The sequence below is a fragment of the Poecilia latipinna genome, unplaced genomic scaffold (genome assembly GCF_001443285.1).
Source record: "Poecilia latipinna isolate Pla-1442-1.1 unplaced genomic scaffold, P_latipinna-1.0 Scaffold1370, whole genome shotgun sequence".
NCBI classification, from domain to species: Eukaryota; Metazoa; Chordata; class Actinopteri; order Cyprinodontiformes; family Poeciliidae; genus Poecilia; species Poecilia latipinna.
Genome location: NW_015113986.1, coordinates 37,605 through 55,802, shown reverse-complemented (window position 1 = coordinate 55,802; position 18,198 = coordinate 37,605). Strand labels below are relative to the sequence as shown.

At 39.8% G+C, this 18,198-nt stretch overlaps 1 protein-coding gene across 1 annotated transcript in view; it reads left to right on the top strand.

The window, feature by feature from the left end:
- The window catches only part of kcnn3 (potassium intermediate/small conductance calcium-activated channel, subfamily N, member 3), an 87,515-nt gene that overhangs the window by 35,895 nt on the left and 33,422 nt on the right, over positions 1 to 18,198 (top strand). The window contains exon 4 of the mRNA XM_015056264.1: positions 15,750 to 16,046. Within this exon, the coding sequence (XP_014911750.1) occupies positions 15,750 to 16,046 (297 nt within the window). The remainder of the gene's footprint in view (positions 1 to 15,749; positions 16,047 to 18,198) is intronic.

Sequence of the window (18,198 nt, the reverse complement as noted above, 5' to 3'; positions counted from 1 at the left end):
GGCTACTGCTCTGCTGTGTAATATACATGGAAGCACAAAATTGGGCTGTTAGCAGCCATCAAATCTCACTTGTTCTCGCTGCCTAAAAATGCTCATACAGACATCTACTGCAGTCAGCTTAGACTTGTGCTTCATGGGAATCTTTTAGGAGTAATTTCTGCCTTGTGTGGAAAATAATTATACATATTTAGCTTAAATCATACTTTATCATGTACATACAATGTCCTTTTCCTTTGTTTCTTTCCGTTTGATATATTTTTTTGTCTTTTGATATTGTGCATCAGAACACTGATGCTTAAAATATGATTTAAGGCAGCAGCTGTTTTTTTCTAACAGGTTTGTAAGAAATTATCTGAAGGATCTCTGAACTCACCTGATTCTGTTTTGTGTGCCTGTGGGCCTTTAGCCAAAACTATCAGTCAGTAGAAAAGAGGATAAGAGTTCAACCTGGACATTTAGCTATGCAAATACAGGCATTCACAAATAAAACATTAAAAAGATCTTTAGTCAAATTTGCTTTTTTATTTTTTTTTTTTTTTTCCTTTTTTGTTGGAACCAGATAAAAATCCCATGTATGCACAGGGAGCAACCACTGGACCAACTGTGCAGACCTGTGAGGGTAGCTAGCTAGCACTTTATTATCTGCAAATTCACTAAGGATGGCAATCATTTCTCTTAAAATATCATCTGTTAATTTTGAATTTATTGTTTTTGTTTAAATGTGTGTTTAACTTGGTTGCAAAAATAGTTACTTAATAGTGTGTGCTCATCAGAGGACGAACAAAAAAACACAAATACGTTAAAAGAATTAATCCAGGCGTCATTTTCCGCCTCTCATCTGAGACATTGAGCACTGGTCTGATGCTTCAACTCAAGTTTATTAGACAAATATAAAATAATGCGGACTTACTCCACTGCAAAACCGGTTTTAGAACTGTCTATTACAGTGTTTGTTTCAGCTCCTGCAGTTACTGTTGACCTTTTTTTTGCTGTATTTTGTATCTTTCTGAAGTCTTTGCAAATTATTTGCAGCTGAGCTCAACCAGTAGTACACATATTCAGACTTTTAAACACAAATACGAACTGCATGACTCATTTTTGAGTCCATCCATCTTTTACTGCAGAGTTGAGCAGTGGTTGCTGATTGTTTATCTGTACCTACTGCGTGTGACAGCAGCGTTAGTGGATTTAATGTCAGGGGATGACTGTTGTCGATGGTGACAAAAGGAAGGCAAAGAAAGTAGATAAAATCCATGGTGAGACTGTAAATGATCTAATTTGCCGTAAACATTTTGACATATTAATCGCCCACCCATCGTCAGTGTTAATAATTGATTGTTGTTGCAAATAAAACGCAAATATTAGATGTATTCTTTGTGATTGTGGTTACTTACTGATCTTCAGATGCGCAAAATCAAAGCAGGTAATTGAAACATTTTGTTACAATGCTTTCATTAATTTTCATTAAGTTTAATCAGAGCCTATTTAGCTACATGTTAGAATTTCAAATTAACTAAAGAGGTTCTGATTAAGAGTTTCTGTCCCTTATATTGACTTGATGCCTTTAGTACCATTAATCTCTCGACATTGAGTCCGAGTCTGATACAGCTTTAAAGTTATCACCATCAACACCTGTATGTTAGAGCTGCACAACAGACTGAATCACAGTTATCATTGCAGTGTTAATCTATGCGATTGCAAAGGACTTTTTTGGATGTGCTATGTGGTTAGATATTATATTTTCCATGCACTAATATTCTGCTATATTCTGCCTCCTAATGATATAGTGTTGCCTGCTAGATAGACTTTAATTGCTGTTGAAGCAAAAAATGTTAAAGTGCACAAATAGTGATGTGGAAATTGTGAGAAAGGAAAAAAATATATATGAACAGTGTTTCTCTACTGTTTTGCAGCCCAAATATATCTGCTTAGTATCTTGGTATGAACAGTGCATTAAGTTAACACAGGTCTTTTAATTAATAATTCATGGTATACTGTGGAAATTAGACAATAGTTTTTGTATTGTGTCCCAACTAGCTTACGAACCAATGATGTTGATGTTTTCACAGCAACAGACACTTTATCCCAACCTACGTTTCTGTTGTGATATAAGGTTATTAACAAAATCTCTACGATTTCAATGGGTCACCTGAAAAGGTTTACCATTTATGTTTGACTCAACTCATACAGCTAGACTGTATTAAGTGATAGTCTTACGCTAGCATTTTTAGTTTGTTTTGATATGACTCATTGATAAATTAGCTCTGACTGCAATCAAATACCACTGCACTTAGCACGTTAACATTAGCTGATGGCATTACACGGACAGACAGAAGGTGAGCTGCAGCAGCCAGTTTAGTCACTCATTCCCAATGAATGGCGCTTTAAAGGGTGAAATTAATAGATTATTAGGAAAACCAGATTTGTAAATCAGCCACCAGTTTCATCATGCATAATGCAGCAGTCAAACAACTTGCCGTGTTTAGAAATCAGCTTAAAAAATTCTGCCGCATGTTTCTTTGGATAAAAGATAAGAGTTTGGGAGACATAAAACCACAACACCGTGATCAGCTGATCTGATCGGCACCGCGATCAATGCATTCATACAGTTGAACGAAATTCATAACATTGTAGTCATTGCTGAGATTAAAGTCCTTCCTCTTAATTTCCTGAAAGTATTTTTGCTTTTGTCTGTGAAGTTTGTATAAAGAATAAGATCAAAGACTCGGCCTCACTTTGTGAAGTAAAGCTTTGAATGTTTCACTTTGAAATGCTGAAAACATTTAGGATTGCCTCTGTTGTGAAACATTCAAGCTCTGCAGAGTTTCTCAGTCATTGTTTTGGCAAACCGCTTTGTACTGAAAGAAAAAGTTTGACAGTTGCTTGCATTCATACTGTTGGGAGGCGCCACTGCAGCACCGGTGACTCGTTTGGCTTCAGTAATTGTCCGTATTTGTGCATTTGTTGGAATTCAAGCGGTGATGGTTGGAGCCAGCATTAACTCATCGTCAGGGTGCTGTGATTCACGGCCTTATCTGAACAACCTCTTTCCATTAGACTGAGTTAACTACAAGACCAATGGACTGCGATTGTTTAGAGTTAATGGAGACTGAGAAGGGAAATATATGGGTCTAGTCAATGGTAAATCAAGAGAAAGCCCATTAGGACGGCAGCTGACGGAATGGTGAAACATCATGAATCGGTTGTGATTCAAGCGGCTAATCAGAGAGATAATTTTAAGGCCTAAAACCAGGCAATCTTTAAAGGCTTGATTTAATAGAAAAAGAAAAACCGGAGAAGTGCTTTGCTGTGAAGAATCATTTGTTCTTCTACAGATGTCCTGCTTCTGTATTTTTTTTTTTCTTCTTCTCTCATTTCAGATCCTCAAACGGATTTTAATATCAAACAGAGTAAATCCAAAATCAAATTATGAGATCATTTATTCAGGAATAACAACAATCCACTGTTACTCTATGAAACCTAGTATCTGGTCTTACCACCCTTGATGCCATCAAACGTTTGCAATAATTGACAATCACGCTTACTTTGCCGTAGAAGACTTTGAGTTTGACTTTATTGGACATAGTGTAAAAAATGAATGAACAAAGTTACATACAAAGAAAATGCATCTAAAACAAAAGCAAACAAAAGAAGAACAGTGTTGCTCTTCTCTGCAGAATTGTTTTTATTTATTAGCAACATGGGAAATATTTTGAGCATGAACTACATAAGGTAGCACCACAAAATCTAAAGAAGATTTAGGCTTGGACATGTCGTAGTGTTTTATGTCATTGACCTATTGATTAACCCGCTTGAGTATAAGGTTAGACAGACTGAACTTTGCCTTCAGGACTTTCTGTTACAGAACACCGAGTACAACAAGTCCTTCAGGCGCTGAAGCAGCATAGCAGCCGCAGACCGTCACACAGCCAACATCATATTTTCTTTTTTTCTGTTTATTCATTTTCATTAAAAACAACACAATTATATACAATAGAGAAAATACACAAATCAATAAAATGAAAGGGAGCAGAAAAAAGAAAACAAATCTTGTAATATCTCCCCGTTTTGTCCCAAAAACATATATTCAAACAACGGGAATTTTACTGGGGCTACTTGGTGATCATCACTCAGGCTTTTCTGTTCTTTTTGGTCAGCAGTGTGTTTTTCTTGCGTGCTGGATTGCTCATTGATGCTGTTCTGGATTAGTTTTCTAGTCCTAAGGACGCTCACTACCGCTCCTTGTTTTCTCTGTTTGCAGATAATTGTTTCCAGTTTGTTTCACGACGTGACGTGTTGCGTTTCGAGATCTTTTATTCTACTTCATGTTGTCAGAAAATTAAGTAAATTAAGTTCTATCTCAACAGTTTTGGCAATAATCAGACTGGGATGTGATTTGGTAAACTGAACTCAGTTTCCCAAAAAAAAAAAAAAACATCCCTTATCCGCCATCTCGACCTCAGGCTTCTCTTGTTTTCTTCACAGGTGGAAACAAACTCAGCAACAACAGGAAAGAAGGAAAGAAAAAAAACCTGCTCTGATGGAAAATGATTCGTTGTAGTTCATGCACTTGAAAGAAATCTGCACTTGAAAGGCAAAAATTGAATTGATGTTGAAACTAATCAAATAGAAACTTTTAAAGAGAGTGTGCAAGAAAGGGATGTTTCTCCAGTCCATTAGTGCACTTTAAGCATTACTGACTCGTGTTATTCGGTTACTTTTGGAGAGTTTTAAAGGCGTTCCATTGATCAAGGAGACAGCAGCTTGGCACTCATGGACACTCACAGGAAGATGGCATTAGAAAACAAAGTGAGCCGCTGTCTTGCAAGGGAGATGTCTTTTCTCATTGAGGAAGACAATGAAGTGACTGTCTATACTTAGACAGTCACTTAATGATGTCATGCTCTGCAGAGTCTGCATCGTGCATGCTCAGTTCGGTCTGCGAATGATAGAGGATGACAAAATGTAACAGCAGAACACAGCAGAATCTTGACTCTGGACATGAAAGAAGCGATTCATCTGCTTATTTCCATGAAACGCCAATTTGTCAAATGCCATGAGTGTCTTATTTACTCCAGGACATTTTTGGGATTGCAGCATGTCTTTCATATCTGCTCTGAGTGAAGGAGATTCCTTGTCTCCAGACACCACTGGTGGAAAACTCTCTTCACTCCCTTCCTTCCACTTGCCGTTTTTAGACCTGCCTGAAAACAAGCCTGCATAGCACACGCACACGCCTGACTTGTGATCTTTTCCTCATCTGTCACACTTTCTAACACTTCCTTTTCACTTCACTTCCCCGCTTCCTGTACTCCTGCTTGCGTAGAAACAGCCACCGGGGTGTTCCCTCACAACTGCAATTACAGTGAGGGAAAAGTGTGTTATCCTCCTTGAATATTCATATGTTTCACCGTGTGGGAATCTGGGTTTGTGTGTCGAGACCGTGTGTGTGTGTGTGTGTGTGTGTGTGTGTGTTCGGTTCGCCCCACTTATTTTGCCTTCCTCTTTCTGGGCTTTCTGTGCTACGGGACCCAGACATTCCCTGGAGTTCTCTCTCTGTGTGGGAAAAGGTGTGTGCGCTAGCTTTTCATGCTTCGTCACTGTCTCCTTTAGTAAATATCTCCTTTAGCATGCGTTAGCCCCTCTACCTCCCGTGGGATGTGGAGATTTGATACGGATTTTTCTTGCACATGCACACCTTTTTTTTTTTTTTTTTTTTAAGGCGTTTGGATGCATATGTGGATGTACACATGATATCACATGCAAAATATTCTTTGTTGCTGGCTTTGCACAGTTAGAAGTCTAGCTTAATCTGGAATGAGAAACATGAAGGCCCTCTGAGGAAGCTTTAGAGGTGAACGCATGGTTGGCTGGCTTGTTGAGAGGGAAAGACTGAGAGGTCGCAGACTCCTCTAGCAGGCAGCAGGAGCAGACGGGGAAATGCCGTGGGTGGAGAGTGGCCTGTCAGACTTCACACCTTCACCTCTGTAGACACCTCAGCTTATTTTTAATGCTGATCATTTTCACACATTTTTTTCCTCCTTTTTTATTTTGTCTCCTCTTCCCCAGCTGACGTCTCTCTTTTCCTTACTGTGTCCTCTTTCTGTCTTACTTGCTTCCCGTTTTGTTTCCTGTCCTCAGCCGTCTGCCCTGTGATGTCACAGCCTGTTAAAATTAAGTGGACACATCTTCTTTTCGCAATCTCTGTTCTCCTCCCCTGTGGGTTTGTTCTTTATGTCTAAGTTGATTCAGCTGCTATCCAACCTCAGTCCATCTTCACCGACTGAAACTCCTTGTAAAACTTGAGTATATAGAAATACAACCGTTAGAACAATTAGGCGACCAGAAGTTGATCAAGTAACTAGGAAAAAAAAACGCAAACAACTTAAAAAACATTTCCTTTCAAGTCATTCATTGCGTTTTCATCCAGATGGGTTTAGAGGTGCTATATCGACGTTTAACTTTTAAAGAATTCAGACCATCCAGCTATTTATCTTCCACACCTGATTGTCCTCGTACGGTCAGTGTCAGTCTCCAGTGGTCGATGGACGAGAGGCGGGGTCGGCTCTCGACAGTCCATCACAGGGCAACACAAAGATACACAGGACAAACAATCATGCACACACACTCGTACCTAAAGACAATTTAGAGAGGCCAATTGAAAATGAACAGGGAGAACAGGCAGGGATTCAAACTCCAGGACCTTCGTTCTGCAAGGGAACATTGCTGCCAACTCCACCACTATGCATCTTTGAGAGCTTAAAAAAATAATCCCTTTTTTACTTTCCCCTAATTTACACTTTGCATAAAGTGAAAAATTAGCTCTCTTAACAATGCAGTCTTTCTAGTAAAATAAAGCTACCAGCATGCATTCTGTGCTTCTTACTGTTTTCTAAAGCGGCTTTCAATTATTGTAGCTTTAGTTGCTTCTTATAATTTTTTAAATAACATTTTAACTCAAAGAAGCAGAGCAGAATGAGCTGTGCCTTATAGGTGTTAAAGTTGTATATTCACCGTTTATTGCCAAATAAACGCAGGCTTTAGTGGTTTTGTTAAGTAAACTGGCTTTTTATCTTTCCAAAAGCTTTAAATACCCAAGTAATTTGTGAAAGTTGCATGCATGCTGTGGAACTGGGTTTTGAATTAGTTTTTTTTTTTTTTTTTACTTGCTATGAAAGATAAGATAAATGTAACACAGTATAATATGATTTAAAAAGCAGTGTCACAGGAAGAAGCCAACTTAATAAACACATTTATGCTGCAAAGCATGCTCACTGTGCTTTAAATGGGTAGCTAAGCTTCCCTCCAGTTTAGTGGTGATTAGCCCTGTTGGCTCACAGCTGGAAGTTCACTGGTTCGGATCTTGAAGGCGGATTTTTCCAGGTACGGCAGCTTTCTTTGAAAGTTTAAAAATAAAAAAACATCTTCTTTAGGTTTATTAGTGACACTTTTTTTCCCCTCAGGACTGGATGTGTGGATTGTTGTTGGCTTGCTTTGCCCCTGTGTTGTCCTTGTGATGTCTTGCCACACTGACTGCTTGGACAGGTCGCAGAAAATTAATGAGAAGGTGAGAGTTGGTAGAAAAGTCTTTGACTGGCAAAGATCCTGCCTTAGTGGGACTTTGAAAAGAGTTTGTATGATTGTATGTGCCATGCATGCAGATTAGGGGTTAACACTAGTCATCATCGCTGTGAACATTTTAATAACATGCATAATATGCATTTAAGCTGTGTGGTTCATAAATGTTTTATGTGTAGATTTATGGCGTTTTTTAAGATGTGCCCAGCATTTTCCTCTAGTCCCTGCTCATATGCAAAAATGCTATTTTTCATCAGCAGATGATGAAGACTAATAACCATTTGCAACCATTTGGGGACTAATTTTGCTACGTAGTCCTCCGTCATCCCCTGCCTCTGCCCTCTTCATGTAGGGGCAGTGGCACTCACTCACTCCCACTGACAGATTACTCTCCTAATGGAATTTAATTATTTATCCCTTCCTCATGGCGATTTCGCCAGGAAAGGACCAACCGCGTGACTCTACGGCAGGACAGGACAGGAGGGGAAGGACGCAGGGAAGAAGGAAGGGAGAAGCACTCATTTCCTCTAGCGGTGCTGGAAAGAGGCTCACTTCACTTCTGATTCAGAGAATCAGAAGTGACTTTTTTTGTGGAAGACAAAAACCACTGAGCGGAGGATGCTGGGAGAAGGAAAAACACAGAGTGAAAATGTATATGCATATGAATCTAATGCATAACCACTTTGCATAGAAACTTTTTTTTTTTTGTCACATATCTTGTTTCGAAACAACTCAAGCTTTTCCCTTTAACATGACTTTAAACTTCTTATCATGAATTGCCAGTGTCGGTGTGGAGTTTCAGCTCTGCTCAGTGTCTGATGAAACAGGGCATAGACTATTTGAACTATCTGTTCAAATAGTTCTGTTAATTAAACAGCCTGACTTTGGTATCAGACATTACTTTAGAAATGGGAATATAAGTACATTTCTAAATCACAAACAAATGTGTTGTTGATCTGAAACTAAATTTAGATGAAGTGTTTCTCAAGTCTTCCACCTCTGTTTTTAGCTAAAAAAAAAAAAACAAATCTGGTATTGTTGCTGACATTTTGACCTTGATATTCTTACGCCCTTTATTTCTGCATCAAAAGCAAAATAACAAGAAAAACATTTTATAAATACTTTCTTATGCAGTGCAAAAATATTTGTAATCTTCTTTTAACATTTACATTTCACAAAGACAAACGCCAACGTACTTTACTGGGATCATATGGGATAGACCAACACAAAACAATCGGTGATTGTAAACGGGACAGAACCAATAAAATGTGGTTTTAAATTCTTTTATAAAGAAAGAAGGGTCAAATAAGCTCATACTACTGCCTATTTATTTTAAAATAAATTATCATGTAAATATGTAGCATAGTGCATGAATGGGAATATATTTGAAATAAACAAATGTGGCGGAAACTGTTTCAATAAATTAGAGAAAGATCGATCTTTGTCTTTTAAAGGCTTTATTCGAAGGCAAACATCTTTCGAAGCCACTGAACTAGTCAGAGCAGAGCCCGATACGAGTTGCACACAGTGTTTTTCACCCTTCACCACATCCTGCTCCTACAACACACAAGTATAAGATGGAGAACAAAGGAAACACCTATCTCAGTCAAAGAGAAACAGCTGAGCATATAGAGATACAGCTCTAGCCACATCTGCTTGAACGTTTTTTTGTTCTCTGTGATTTCACCCACATTGTGTGAACCCTTGGGTGTAATGCTTTCTTGCACTTTGTGCTAGACACTTGCTTTCACCATGAGCTGAAAGGAAATCAGGCAAAAATGTCGATAGAAATAATAATCCAGACATTCGTGTCAGTTTTTCTACTACGAAAGCAAGTACATTTAATGTGTCCACAAACCTGGCCTTTACAGAAGAGCAGAACGAAGATAGAAATTGTCACATCACTCATGAGGAAGAAGGTGCGTCCAGTCGGCTTTTATCAACTTTTTTGGCAGAAACTTGCAAAACGAACTACTTGCGGAAAACTGTGCCATTAAAAACTAACAGTATAAGAACGTGGAAGTGACGGCATCATGCTGTGGTGAAGCTTTTTTTCCTCATCAGAGACAGGGAAGCTGGTCTGAGTTCCTGGAAAGATGGATGGAGTTCAATACAGGTCAGTGGTGGAAGAAAACTTGTGAGAGGCTGAAAACACACAAGCCCGGGACAACAGCTATTCACACACCAGACTTAAATCCATTTGGGAATCTGTGGCAAGACTTGAAAATTGATGTTCACAGCTTTAATTGCGGTAAAATGCAGAGCAGTTCCATGAAGTATTGACTCAAGCAAGGTGAATACACATGTACTGCACCTTTTAGGGAGATGTGATAACAATTCAGCAAGGATAGTAATTAGATTCCTATTGATGTGGATATTTTAGAATGAAAACAAGAAGTTCAGATGTTTTTTTTTTGTTTTTTTTTTTGTCTGTCTCTAATTTTCAATACTTTCCAGACTGTCATACTGTCAAGCATCTCAATCCGCTCAAAGCCTTATGACAAAGTAAGACATCCTACAACAGGGATTGTGTTGCAAAGGCCTAACCGGTTTGTTTTTTTTTGGGTTTTTTTAAATAAAGAAAAAAATGTACTTGTAAAAGTTGAAGCAAGTATTTCATCTTCAAATGTGACAGTACAAATTCTTTCCTTCCTCGCCAAGGTATGAGCTGTCACACACACAGACACACACACAAACCTTTGCAAATCTCCACCACGAGCATTAGACAACCTGTCAGTTGTGTCCCCTCTTCATTCACAAACGCGCAGCTCAGCGTTTGTTCTTACTTCTCCGTTTTCTCTCCGCTTTCCGCACCTTTTCCTTGCACTTCTCTCTCTTTTTGACTCCCTCTTTCTCACTGGGGATCCTAATTAAGCTTGGCTGCTCTTTGATGTTGTCGCCTTGGCAACAGTCACCATGACGAGGTTGGGTCTGCACACGCACACACACGCACACACACTATGTCACTCTGTCTCTCACACTCGCTCGGGCACACAGAGTACGGCACACACACGCTCTCTGCCATCATTAAGAAATACAGCCAGCGTTTGACCCTTGGTTCAAATGACGGCTTACACAGTGACTCCAGCTTGAGGCTGCGCTACATGCGTGTGCAACCAGGAGAACGCTGAGCAAAACACGGAGGTTTTGCTGCGCAACATGCAAAGATGGTGAACTCTGCAAGTGTTCGTATCCACAGGTGGCTTGAAGAAGCTTCAGCCTCACCATGACTCCGATCAGTCAGCTCGGACACACGAGGCGTCGCGTCTGCTTGCCGCTATGCTTGACCTGTTGTTGGACTCGATTTGTTTTCCTAAATAAATGTTTGCGGGCCCTCAAAGCCCTTGAGATGAATCATGAGGTAAAGTGGGATTGTTTGAGCTCGGGCAGTTTCTCCGGGCTGGACGGCAGCTGGGAAACTCGGCTGATTTACAGTCGGGGAGTTTATTGTTTCTCCCGCGGTGCCCCAGCCTTTCTGTTTCTCCTCCTCCGACTCGCTCTTTACCCCTTCCATCCACAACAATGATCTTTGAGACATTGTGGTTTACGAATATGACATTTTGATTGATCTAAAACGTTGAACTTTTGTGTCAACATGTTTTGTACAGATCAGCTAAAAGACAAACAAATCTACAGAAAGACACCATGTCAGCACTCAAACTCTTCAATCTTTTTGCTTCAAACTTCTTGCTACAAGGCAACCAATTGCTCCACTGTGGAGCGTGGCTGACTGACGCCATTAATGTGTCGCCTCATTGTTTATGCTTTGACTGACTTTGATCCTTAAAAAATAAACTCCTCTTTATCATCAGCTTTCTAGCTGGCACACGAAGGTTTTGGATCACAACTAACTGGGAAAAGGAGCTGCTTAAAATCTCATCCCCCTTCACAAACCCTGCAGTTCCATTTGAGGAGTACTTATCCTCCAGCATGATGCTGCCAGCACCATGCTTCACTGTTTAGATGTTTTGTTTTTATTTTTTTCTCAGCATGCCTTTTGGGGATATCCTACTACCGACTGATTTATTTATTTATGTTTTACGTAGTTGCGAGCACGTCCGGCAGCCGTTAGTTTCAAGTTTATCCCTAAAAAAAAAAAAAAAAAGCTTTGTTTGAAATATTCCCCGTCCCCCCGCCTTTAAATTTCAAAAGGTTGTGATATGCCTTCCCCCCCCCCGGCATAGAGTCTTTGAAAAGGATGAAATAGGACTCAGTCCAACTAATTTGGATTTTTGTGATTCGTTTGCCTCTAAGTCCAGAACCAAACCAAAATCTCTCCCTTTCCCTGATATCCCCTTGTACCTATCTTTATCTCTCTATTTCCTCTACTCATCTACTTCCACTGCACTCTGCTCATCAGCCCCACTCCCGCCCACCCGCCCTCTCTCCGCTCCCCGGCTCCTGTCAGCTCCTCCTGGAGGGAGGTCCCCCCTCACTGAAAACCTACTCTTACCACCTCCTTATAACAGCAGCTTTTGGTGACAATATCAAGAGTAACCACAGCAATTACGAACACGAAATATCCACAAACATGGAGGGGAAACCGCAATTAAAGGAACGCTTGTAATGAAGCCGGAAATTTGATTTCACTCTGGAGGACGACAATGAGCAAGAAATATTCTCTGAAGCTATTCCTGCAGGGACAGTCTAAATGAAAGTTGTGGTAAATGTAATGAGCAAGCATGTGATGTAAGTGTGTGTTAAACATATGACTGTTTTTATTTAGCAGATAAGACAAAATATATTAGCCTTTAATTTGCAGGAAAGGTAGAAACATATGTGCACCAAATCTGGGTCATCTGCAGAAGTATAGCTTGATGTTCACCCACACTGAAGAAAAGAAAGCTAATATCTGTTTTCCAAGAAAAGTAGCAGGGTAAAGCTTTCCTCCTGGCTGCGATCCACCATGTTCCCTTGACACAAATGTATTTGTCAAGTAAAAGAGCCAGGAGATTTACTTGGCTAAAGGAAAGATTATCACTGAGGACTTGGCAATTAGCTTGTTCTTGTTAAATGTACTAATGTGATTTTGAAATGCTTAATTTGTTGTGTTTTTAAGTAATTTGTTCGTCTGCTGGTGAGGTTTTATTGTCTTACAAATAACTCCGCAAAGTTTGTTAAGCATTTAAAACACCAATAATTATAGACTTGTCATCTGCCTATGACATAATTCACCTCCATGCTGCTTTAAAACAAGCAATTTTTTTTTTATTTCAAAGGCCCTCATGGGTGAAATATTGTTATACAAAACTCTCCTCTTCTACCTCCACCTCTACTATCCGTCGTCACCTAACAAAAAATATATTGATGCATGATGACATATGAACATTGGGACAATTTGATGATACGGTTATCTTCTGGGATAAAAAAAAACACCTCAGTTTCGCAATTAATAAAAAATACAGTTGAATAAAATTACATTTGTAATCCAAAGTTTTATTCTATTTTTCCCTCAAAGGTTCATTGTTGGTGTTTTTTAAACAGTCGATGCCTTTCAACACACAATACATGAAAAAAAAAAAGAATAAGAAAGAGTAAGTCTTTGGAAATAAGCTTTTTAAAAATCTCTGTGTTGTTGCTCTGCTCTGTAGTTTTAACAATAACAATAGCACATTTTGCAGGAATAAAGCAATTACACAGACATAGTCATAGACAGGCGTTATCGTCATTCAACAGCACATTTATAATGTATATATTGAGCAAAATTTCATTGAAAAGCTCCAATAAAAGGAATAAATAAATAAAACCAGTAAAAGAAAAGTTCTGACAAGAGTCTGGGTTTCTAAAAGATGAGGGGAAGAAGGTCCGGAGTGTCGAGGTGTGACGTGTTACTTGGACTGTCTCACACTTTGACTTGTGAAGAAGTCTCTTATGTCCATCTATGTTTTTTAGACCTCCTATCACTTAGCTGTGCATAATTACCAGATGTTAATGTCAATAAAAGCTCTGATATTAAAATCTGAGTGAGTGACGTGACCCAGAGCATGTTAACACCGTACAGGCAGATGAACACAGCCTCCTGAACAACCAGCGAAACACCGGTGCTCTCTACAACCAGATGGCGCGTCAGCTGGATGGACCAATCACACTTTAGCAAGAAACATTTGATGAGCTTCTAGGCGCCCTGAAGGAAAACAGCCGTTTTCCTCTCGGTCCTCCTGCATGAACGGTATCCTGTTAAAATAGCGCAACATTGTTTTTGGACAGCAGGGTACCAAATCTGCTTTTTTGAAAGGGAAATGGGGAGGTGCATATCCCCCTCTGTTCCTCTTTCCACATTGCATCCGTGCTTTAGAATGTTTGTGTGAGCTCAAAGTCAGTAGCAGCCTTATTATTTTCATTAGCAAGTTGCTCAGACGCATATTTTCTGAGTTTGTTTTGTCTTAAATACAAGTGTTCTATAAAGATATGTGTTTATCTTCTTTATTACTTAACATGCATAGACACAAGGTAGTCCAAAATACAGGAGACCTCTTCATATGATGACATAGCTTGTTATTTGGGGCGTTCATGATGTTGCTATGGAGCAGTTTTACCGCCGATGAAGGTTGTTGGTCCTTGTTGCTGCCGTCCAGAGTTCAGGTCCAGACATCGGGGCCTTTGCTGCATGTCTTCCTCCCTTCGCCTTTTTGCTCCTTTCCAATCTGGTGGCTGTGATTAAGGGTCACTGTTCCCTCAAAGGTCTTGTTTCTTGGTTTGAGAGAAACTTTCTTGACTTCCATGAAAGTAAAACAAGAAGACTGCACCACAGTTAGAAGTAGCTATAAAGACCAACAAGTCACCAATTTCAAACAGATCCAAGAGGCTGTTAGCAACTGACTTTTTTTTTTCTTCTCACTGCACAGAAACTCAAGAAAATAATGATCTCTTCTGACATTGAGAAACTTTGGTATTAGTAAGAACACATGATTTTTTTTTTTTATTAGGAGTTATCTCATTTATATAACATCTTTGTATGTTAAACTCTCAGTTAAGCATCAGAACAAATTGATTGAGAGGATCGATCAGCCCAGCAAGATCAATGGCTCTTACCAACTCCTGCTGCAGAAATTAAATGATCCATTCATCCATAGGAAGTTTACTCTGGTCTAAAATAATTCTTCACTTCCTCTTCACTCATTGCTTCTGGTGTTCTGGCAGAAGAATTAATGTTCCAATAACATTGAAAAATTGCTTTAATAAATTTCTTTTGTGTGTTTGAATTCCTATATGTGCAGTGTATGAACAAGTTTGGGTGATCAAACATCCTCTTTTCCTCGAACAAGTCCACTTTTCTCGTTCCATCCTGGACATCTTGTGAGTTTTCATTGACTGATGAAAATGTCCAGGTTTTCGTCATTTTTCAGGTGACCAGTAGACAAACATAAATTTACAGGTATATAACAGCCGTTTGTTCAACCCCAAGCTGCCTACAGGGAGGTTATTTCTTCTGATGTTTACAAAGTGCAACTGTAGTTTTACAGACAAACTGGAAAATGTTGCGTCCTGGTCGCGACAAATGGGTACATTCAGCAAGCAGTCCTCAGTTCTTCACTCACAGTTTTCAGCAATTTTTAAGCCTTTAAACATCATACAATACAGTGCATTGATGCATTGACCATATATGGAGGGAACAGAAAAGACTTTTCATTTCTTTTTTTTTTTCATTTGAACACAAGGTGTCGGACTTCCTCTGACTCCAAGTTTTTTTTTTTTCCTAAAGTGGATGTTTGGCCTCCTTGACCCCCTTTCGCCCTTTATTTCCACTCATAGCCTGCAGAGTTACATGGAATCATAAAACAATGCCCTCCCTGTGTAAAACAAAGAAATAGCAGTAATTCAGTGATTACAATCCTATTTTGCATTAGCGCCGGTACTCCACATGACTCAGCATCTCTGGTTTAATTTTAGAAAGACGAGCCTTGCAGGTTAAATGAAAACGAGCCAGAGGACTGCAAGGAGGCCGAACTGCTGATTAAATGGATTTTGTTTTACATCGCAGGAAAGACATTTACTCTGATTTGCTGCTGGTATCTATAATCATCAAATCAGTCTGCTGTAGTGATGAGGGGACTCTGCCAAAAGAGGTTCATCATGAAGGTTTTTTGTTTTTCTTCCCATAGAGCTATTAAAAAACGTCTCATTCTTTTTTACTGACTTGACTCTCGCCGTGTCCTTACTGTCCCCCACAGCTGTTCGTCATAGACAACGGGGCGGACGACTGGCGCATCGCCATGACCATGGAGAGGGTTCTGCTAATAGCCCTGGAGCTGCTGGTGTCTGCCGTGCATCCTGTGCCTGGGGACTTTAAGTTCCAGTGGCGGGCGCGGCTGGCCTTCTCGTATGCGCCTTCGCAGGCCGAGGCAGACCTGGACATGGTGCTGAGCGTGCCCATGTTCCTGCGCCTCTACCTCATCGCCAGAGTCATGCTTCTGCACAGCAAGCTCTTCACCGACGCCTCCTCTAGGAGTATAGGTGCCCTAAACAAGGTCAGAAAACTTTGTTGCTTGCTGGTGCTTGCTGCATGGATTCAAGAGAGTGATATGCTTCAAGATTTAACTGGACTAAAGTGGTGAAAAATCCTAAGCTACAGATATCAAGAGCTTCCATCTCTTAATATAAGAGTTCCTTCCTTCGTTCTCTGCTCCAGATCAGATCTTCTTTTCATCAGCTTGTTGAAATCCCTTCCTCTCCTTGTTTGTTGTTGTGCTTAGAGACTCGGATGTGAGCTGTGGTGAATCTTTCATAATACAGTATGAGATGAGAGAGCCTAGTGGGAACAGCATATTGCATATGGCTCAAAAGGGTCGTAAAAAAAAAACAGGAGAAGAATGAAGTTAGAAAATGAGGATGGAGGAACAACTTAGCAGGTCATACAACAGAGCCATGGTTCTCAAACTGCTGGGCTGCCTCTAGTGGTACCTTAATAGTAGTTTGATGGTTTTTATCAAGCTAAGCCTGATTTGTATGGTAAATATAAATAAATAACTCAGTCAGTAGGAAGTAGAAACTCAGAAGGAAAAATCGAGTGGAGAAAATTACAAGAACTCCCAGTAGGGGATAAATTCAGTGGCAATAAATGATATTCCTGGTATTTCTAAGCAAAAAAACAACTGGATCTGGGAGTGACATGATACTGTACCTAATGATGCTCCTGTTCCAAGCTTGAGAACTAGTGGGATTTAAAACTTTATATACCTAGTTATCAAGCTTAAGTTACAGCTGATCATTATCTAAAGGGTAATGCAGGTGCTGTGATCCCCCTAAGAAGATCACAGCACATAGTAATTGTGTTCAAAGTAAGTATCTTCACTAGCCTAACTAAATAACACCAGATTTCGTCATGAGCTGTTTCTGTCCCTTCCTGTTCGCTCTGCTACTTTCAGCTCTCTCTTATGAAACGGCAAACTGGACAAAAGGCGCATTCATACTCTGTGTCACTGACGTTGAGTCACGTGCTCTAGCAGGCGGTTAAACGCGCACTACCTGCAGCGGTCAGAGAGCGTGCAGGAAGACATGTTGCAAAAAAAAAAAACCCTGCAATGCAGGGAAGGATATCTGCGCAAAATTTCGTTTTGATGGCTGCTTTCATCCTCCTGCAGGAGTAACTCTTCTCCTGGTACGTAAAGCGAAGGTACAAGTGTTTCATGTCCTTGACCTGGCATGCAGCAAAAATCCAGCCATCACTGAGTAAATGGTTTTGACCTGGCTTGACTATCACAGGGGAAACACTCCCTCCAGCTGTGTGAGGCTGAGCTTGGCAAGTAAATACATACATGATAGTTAGAGAGAGAGAGAGAGAGTAGATAAAGGTGGAGCGAAACAGGGGCAAATAAAATATGAGATAAAGAGATACAGAAAGATGGAGAGAGGCAGATAAAAAGAGACATAGAAATTAAGATTGATTAAAGCAATAAGTTGTTCCACAGAGGGATTGCTGTTATTGTAAGACAGCAATGACCAAGACCAAATCCCTCGGGGAAACACTGAGGCTACCATTTGCGAAACAACCTAACATCAATGTATTTCTCTCCATTTTGTACTTTTAAGCACTCTAGTATAATGTGTATTAAGGGGCTGGATGAACAATTTTATGAGTTACAATTTGTGAGCTGTGCTTTTTCTAAGTGCTTTTTCTTTTTCTTTTTTTAACTAAGTTTTAGATGCAAGCCAGCCATGCTGGTTTTTAAGATCAGGATGAAGGAAAAACCTCCAACCTTAAGTGCCGTTTTTATTCATAAAGTTCTGTATTTCCTGAAAACCTCCCTTCTTCTATTCACTCAATGTTCCATCCATCTATCTCTCCCACCTTTTTATGTGTCTTCTTTCCTTTCTTCATTCTTTCTCCTATTGTACTACTGTTTGAAAACGTCGCTGTGCTGTTGTTGGGAAACTTGATATTTACTGAGGTGGAACTGGTTATAAAAAAATAGAGGGAACGAGGCATGCTTATTTTGCCGTTTAACAATAAACAGGATGATAACATCAGGATGTTAAGATGTGACACATTGTTGTAGTCTGTGAATTAGGTGTGAAGGAAGGACAGCAACGGAGACGAACCGGACTTCAGTCGAGTAGTTTAAATGTTTGCTGCCGTAAATATGCTGACATTCCTCTGGCCCTCTCGCTCACAGTGACAAG